This window comes from Cinclus cinclus, unplaced genomic scaffold (assembly GCF_963662255.1).
Source record: "Cinclus cinclus unplaced genomic scaffold, bCinCin1.1 SCAFFOLD_32, whole genome shotgun sequence".
Lineage (NCBI taxonomy): Eukaryota > Metazoa > Chordata > Aves > Passeriformes > Cinclidae > Cinclus > Cinclus cinclus.
In genome coordinates, this window is record NW_026912098.1 from 3,903,694 (window position 1) to 3,910,921 (window position 7,228).

A 7,228-nucleotide genomic window follows, 5' to 3' on the forward strand; every position below is an offset into this window, starting at 1 on the left:
GCTGGACAAGCCCAGCTCCCTCAGCCTCTGCTCACAGCCAAAGGGCTCCAGCCCCACCTTGGAGGCCCTTCCCTCACCCTGCTCCAGCTGCCAGACATCTTTCCTGCCCTGGGCAACCCAAACCAGGCCCCAGTGCCCTGGATAATCCACGTCCTTGATGTCCTGGTCCCACAGCCCTGGGTGCTCCTGCCCTGCCTCGCTGCCAGGGCACACGGCTGCCTCCTGCCCAGCTCCTGCCCACCAGGAGTTTTCTGACAGGGCCTGGTGGATACAGGGAGGGCTGGGGATGTTGTCTACTTGAACTTTAGCCTTTGACACCATATCCCACAGCATTCCCTGGAAAAGCTGAAGCCTGTGGCTTGGAGCGGTTCACCCCTCCCTGGGCTAAGAACTGGATGGACATCGGGGCCCAGAGAGTGGTGGGGAATGGTGCCACATGCAGCGTGTGTGCAGTGGTGTCCTGCAGGGATCAGTGTGGGCCCAGTCCTGTTTAACATCTTTATTGATGATGTGGAGAAGGGAGCACAGTGCACCATCAGCAAATGTGCAGATGGCACCAAGCTGGGTGTGAGTGTGGATGTGCTGGAGGGCAGGAGAGCTCTGCAGAGGGACCTGGACAGGCTGGATCCAGGGCCCAAATCCAACAGGGTGAGGTTTAACAAGACCAAGAGCTGGGTCCTGCACCTTGACCACAACAACCCCTGCAGTGCTCCAGGCTGGGGACAGAGTGGCTGGACAGGGGCCAGGCAGAAAGGGACCTGGGGCAGTGATGGACAGCAGGGTGGACATGAGCCAGCAGTGTGCCCAGGTGGGCAATGGCACCTGGCCTGTGTTCTAAGTGAGTTACAGGAATTGATAGAAATAAATTTGATTAGATTTAGTATAATTTATTGAGTAAGTTATAGTAACTAAAAGAGTGTTGAGTAGTTGGGGAGTTTTTGTTTTATTAACGGTGTATGATTTTTTATTTGATAGTTTTGATTTATTTATTTTTAATTTTTTGTGTCATGTATCTCTTTTGTTGTGTTTTGTGTATGTGTGGTGTGGTGTGTTTTTAGAGGTTTTTTTTGTTTTCTAGTCGTTGTGAGGATGAAGGTTTTTTTGTTTGTTTGTTTTGATGAATTTTTATATATTTCTTATATAATTTTTAGGATTTTTTTATTTTTTTTGTTTTATTGGATGGTTGTAGTTAGATTTCATGTTTGTACCTAGGTTTTATGTTTGTAGTTAGATTTTGGGTAATGTATATTTTGTTGGGTTTTTTTGTTAATTAGGTTTGGTGAATAAATATTGATTGCATTTTGTTTTATTATTTTGTATTTTGTTTATTGAACTGTTTTAATTTTTGATGATCTAGAATTCGAGTTTTAGTTAAGATTGGGGGGTTTTTGTTGGTTTATATTAAGTTTGGGTGAGTATTAAATGGGTAGTTTTTAGGTGGATTTTTATAATAGTAATTATTTTGTAAAGAATATATGGTTTAAATGATAATTTAAAATTAGTACTATTATTAGTTTGGTAAGAGATGATAAGAGGGTGGTAAGTTATGGGTAATGGTTAAACTATGATTTATATTAAATTTTTTGGGGTTTTTTGTGCTTTTTTTTAAATTTTTGTGGGGCCACAGCAAAGGAGCAGAGACAAAAAATATCACAAATATGGACATGATTTTATGCACAAATTATTAGACTAAAAGGTAAAAATGTCCGGCAATGAAGGAAAAGAAAGAATTCTCAAAAATGATTTATATTACAAGTGACTAGGAGAAAATGGCAACTCACAGAAATTGGCAAAGTTCACAGTTTCTGAAACCTTCCAGTCATCAGTGTCCACAGTGAAGCCTTGAGCTCCTGGTTCCTCAGGCTGTAGATGAGGGGGTTCAGGGCTGGAGGCACCACTGAGTACAGAACTGACAGGGCCAGATCCAGGGATGGGGAGGAGATGGAGGGGGGCTTCAGGTAGGCAAAAAAACCAGTGCAGAGGAACAGAGAGACCACAGCCAGGTGAGGGAGGCAGGTGGAAAAGGCTTTGTGCCTCCCCTGCTCAGAGGGGATCCTCAGCACAGCCCTGAAGATCTGCACATAGGAGAAAACAATGAACACAAAACAGCCAAATACCAAACAGGCACTAACAGCAATGAGCCCAAGTTCCCTGAGGTAGGAGTGTGAGCAGGAGAGTTTGAGGATCTGTGGGATTTCACAGAAGAACTGGCCCAGGGCATTGCCATGGCACAGGGGCAGGGAAAATGTATTGGCTGTGTGCAGCAGAGCATGGAGAAAGGCACTGGCCCAGGCAGCTGCTGCCATGTGGGCACAAGCTCTGCTGCCCAGGAGGGTCCCGTAGTGCAGGGGTTTGCAGATGGACACGTAGCGGTCGTAGCACATGATGGTCAGGAGGGAATATTCTGTTCCAATGAAGAATGTAAAGAAAAACACCTGAGCAGCACATGCAGAGTAGGAGATGTTGTTGGTGTGCCAGAGGGAATTGTGCATGGCTTTGGGGACAGTGGTGCAGATGGAGCCCAGGTCAGTGAGGGCCAGGTTGAGCAGGAAGAAGAACATGGGGGTGTGCAGGTGGTGGCCGCAGGCTACGGCGCTGATGATGAGGCCGTTGGCCAGGAGGGCAGCCAGGGAGATGCCCAGGAAGAGGCAGAAGTGCAGGAGCTGCAGCTGCCGCGTGTCTGCCAATGCCAGCAGGAGGAAGTGCCTGATGGAGCTGCTGTTGGACATTTGCTGTGTCTTGGCATGGGGATCTGTAAGAACAGTAATCATGGAATAGTTTGGTTTGGAGATGACTTGAAATATCCCAGCCCAGCTTGGTGTCACTTTCCCCCCACTGCCTGCTCAGGGCTCTGCTGCCTGGAGCTCTCCCTGCCAGCTGCTGCTTCCCTGTGCCCAGGGCTGGGCCCTGCCAGTGCTGCCAGAGCCCAGCCCAGCCCTGGGGGCTCAGCTCTGCCCTGCAGACCCCTCCCAGCACAGGGCACTGCCAGGGCCAGCTCTGCCTCTGCAGGCTCTGATGGCAAAATCAGAGCAACCTAGAGGATGCTGGAAAAGTCACACTGATGGTGCCTGTAAGGGACCCTGTGCTGATTTCTGTCACTGTCTGGTTTATTCAGACCTGAGAGAAAACTTTTTCATCTTTCTCAACCTCATCTGAAACATGAATATCAATGTGCAGTGTTCCATCTTGGCAACCCTGAGCAGTAGATTATAAAATCAGGATTTTCTCTTTTATGCAGCCCCTGACTTGCTGTGCTCCCTTTATAATCTATTTGGAAATGTTCTGTAGTTAAATGTCATGCTGGGAGCAGTCCTGATCAATGCACCATCCTCACCACACAAGGAGAACACTTCCAAGTCTCACCAGCTGTCTCCCTCCACCCAGACCTTGTCCCCCAGTGCTGTCAGCAGCTCCCAGGGCTGGCTGAGAGCTGTCCCTGGCAGGCAGCAGAGTCCCTGCCCAGCACAGCACCCTGGGCTGCAGGACCCTGCTCTGCAGGACAGCCCTGGGCACCCCTGGCTGCTCTACAGGAGAGAGAATCAGAGAATGTACTCACAGAGTCTGTGGGCATTGGGATGTTCCAGCTTTAGGAGATCACTGCAGGAGCTGCAGCTGCATTGTCCTGCAGCCAGAGGCTTCCTGTGTCCAGGGCTGGGAGTGATTCTGCCCCAGGCACTTGTGAGCATCTTCCCAGCCCTGACTGATTGAAGCTCTCTGTGCCTCTGTGCTGTGCCTGGGGTGGCTGCAGGGCAGTGCCCTCAGCCCTGCTGTGCTGGGAGAAGAGCTGCTCAGCAAGAGAAATGGGTTTTTGAATCTCTTCTTGGTTACCAGGATTGTCCTCTATGCCAGGATCCCAGCCCAGCTCAGCAGCACAGACAGAGCACAAGGACTTTAATGACCGTCTCTGGGATTTGGTGCTGTTTACATCAGACTCAGTCCCTCAGAGAGTGTGTTCAAAAAACTTGTCAACAACTGAAAGTCAGATTGAAACTTCAAAATATCTTAAACTTTTAATAGATCCCACTGAGGGACAGGAATGAGAAAGTGTCTCCACGTTCCAGTTAGAGCAGAACACTGTAGGCAGTGATGACTGGTGGGGACAAACAAGGGAAAGGTGTCTGTGATGCTGAGCAAACCTGGATGTGTCTCAGCAATGCCAAGGGCCAAGGGCTGAGCCCCAGCCCCTGGCAAGGCAGATCCTGTCCCTCCCTCCTTGCTCAGGGCTCTTCCCGGGGCACTGGGCTCTGGGGATGTGCAATGCCAAGGGCAGCACCATGGGGCGGCCCCTGCCAGGCTGCTGAGCAGGGACAAGGAGGCAATGAGGCCCCAGCACAGCAAGGCTCACTTGTCCCCTGCTGGCCAAGGGCCCAGGGCCAGCAGCCATGGCCAAAGTGCTGCAGCACTTGGCTCTGGCAGGGCCTTTCAGCTGCTGCCCATCCCTGTGCCCTCTGCAGCCCAGGCTGTCCTACGGTGTCCATGCCCTGCCCCTCTGTCCCTGCAGGCTGTCCTCATCCCCCGGCTGCCCCACCTGGCTGGCCCCTTCCTTTGCTGACAGCTCTGCGTCCTGCCTGCCTCTGCCTGCACACACAAAGCCTTGGGCTGCTCCAGATTCCTTCTGGATGCCAGGTTTCACTACAGCCCTGCCCTACGAGTGAAATTTCTTTAACCTTGGGTCCAGTCTGGACCATCCCATCTGCTCTTGGCATCAATTCTTTCTTTTTTTCTCAGGCTGTTTTCAACTATGTCCAAAGGATCCTCTATCTATGAAACCTCCCTTCTCTCCCTCCCTGGGCTCTCTTCTGTCCTCAGTCTCCACTGAACACAGAGCTCCTTTGTCCTTATACATTGGTCATGTTCTTGCAGCCTCCAAACCCAAACTTGGGAGATTCACAGAATTCTTAGAATTCAGAAAACTCACAGAATGAGTAGGTTGGAAGACACCTTCAGGAACATCAAGTCTAACCCATGCCCTAATACCTCACCTTGACCATGGCCACAAGTGCCACATACAGTGGTTTTTTTAACACATCCAGGGTGGCGACTCCACCACCTCCCTGGGCAGACCATTCCAGTACTTCATCACTCTTTCCATGAAAAATTTTAGTCAGTATATAAGGTTTGGGGGAATTAAACATGTGACCGGGATACCTAATTCCCCAACTGGTCAAGCCATAGTAGAAAGAGCTAACGGAACAGTAAAACAATACCTAAAGAAATTTAGGGAAGTAAAAGAACCACAAGAAAAACTATTAAGATGTCTTTTTGTATTGAATTATTTGTGTGTATTTGGGTAGAATAAGGTCCCAGCGGCGATAAGACACTATTCGCCCCCAGTGGAGGAAACAAAGGAGCGCATCTGGGTGCTCTATCAAGATCCAAAAACGGGGGCCTGGGGTGAGCCAGCAGAAGTTTTATACTGGGGACGAGGTTATCTTTGTGTGTCTACGCCAACAGGGCCACTATGGGTTCCGGCCAGGTGGACTAAAGCAGCTGTGAAGGAAGTTGCGGATGTCGCCCGAACGGTCAGCTGATCCAAAGATGGACCTCCTGCGCGACCATCTGGCCCTTGACCTGCTTCTCCAAACATTGCAAGGTGTTGTTGGCAGACCACTTAGCTGGAACTGGGAAAGGGCAGAAGACGTGATTCACCTCACTAGACTGTTAAAGGAAGAGGTGGCCAGTCAGATTGGACTGGCATCATGGTACTGTTTGGATTGTGGGGCTGGTGATGAGGTGATAGTGCTGTAGAGGTGTGGGGGATGTGGTGAAAAAGTGTTGGATCATCAATTGGCCCTGCACTACCCCCTCTGCCTATCCTGCCGGTGGCGGGAACAGCGCAAATCTTGGTGGTGAGATGCTCAAAATTTAACCCAATCAGGGTCATTGCGAGAGGCACGCCAGCTTTTTGAGAATCGAGAAGAATGGGGATGGTCGGTAGCTAAGTGGGAAGTTATACAATGTACTAAGTATATAGCTTGTTGCTTGCAAACGAGAATTTTTGCAATAGTATGTGAAAAGAAAAGTGGCTTTTGTAAGGGCTTGTCAGGCCCAGACCTAGAACAGCTTGCACGGAGAGCACCCGAACAGGTTGAGGCATTGGCGGTGCGTGGCTCCTTGAAAGCTTTAGATAAGCTTAATCAAAAACTAAGTAAGTTAGGAATTACAACCTAAAAATGATAAATATTGGATTAGTGTTCTGTGACTGCAAGTTGCCTGTTACCCTTGGGTTCCTGCTCGACCCAAAGAAAACGTGTGGGTAACCCTGGCCAATAAAACAGGCCAGGAGGCCATATGTTTGTCCCTCTCTTCTCCAGGCAACTCTTTTTCCACCTGTTTGGTAGGGGTACCTGTAGAAACCCCATGCCTGCAGCAGGTTTTTAGTTGTCAATCTAATAACTCAAGGGCTTATGCGGACCAATGGGACAGTACGATCCCATACTTCCCATTAGCATCAATGGAGCCCCAGGAACTAGAGCTGTTGGCATCGGTAGCAGCAGACTGGTGCATCTTCTTTAACTGGTCAAGTGTCCAAAGACGGAAGATAGGCACCAACCATAGCGTCATTGTTAACTCCAGTCTGCCGGTTTATAGAAACTCCTCAGCATGGTGCAATTATACGAGCAATATCATTTCTCGCTCTTCAAATAATCCCATACAGTTGCCAACTGGAATCTTTTTAATATGTGGAGATAGAGCCTGGCCTAACATCCCTTCCCGATTAGTGGGTGGGCCCTGTACATTAGGTTGGCTTACATTGCTTGCTCCTAACAACTCCATGATATTACAGGCACATAAACAGCACTATCGTGCCAAAAGATTTGCGCATGCCTTTGATGCCAAATGTGATGACTGAGCCAAATTCTGGTCCCCAGAACAAATTATTGCAGCATCATTATTAGCTCCGGGACTAGCAAGCGCAGGAGCATTAGACCTTTTAAATAAACTAGGCTGCTGGCTCGCAAAACAAACTAACGCCACGACAACTGCTATATCAGAACTTTTATTAGATACTGATTCAATACGCCACACTACGCTACAGAACAGAGCTGCAATAGATTTTTTGCTATTAACTCAAGGACATGGATGTGAAGAATTCGAGGGGATGTGTTGCATGAACCTTTCTGATCACTCAAAATCAATTCACGCACAGTTGGCTAAGCTACAAACACTTACTAGTCATTTGCAGCAGAATACCGGACTAGGTCTGACAGATTGGCTGTGATCTTTA

General features: G+C 48.9%; 1 protein-coding gene across 1 annotated transcript; it reads right to left on the bottom strand.

The window, feature by feature from the left end:
• Positions 1–491: 491 nt before the first annotated feature.
• Positions 492–2,384, bottom strand: LOC134057367 (olfactory receptor 14J1-like). The gene has a single exon (XM_062514355.1). It carries the CDS (start codon positions 2,382–2,384, stop codon positions 1,797–1,799), a length of 588 nt encoding a protein of 195 aa, XP_062370339.1. The 3' UTR covers positions 492–1,796.
• Between the last annotated feature and the right edge of the window lie 4,844 nt (positions 2,385–7,228).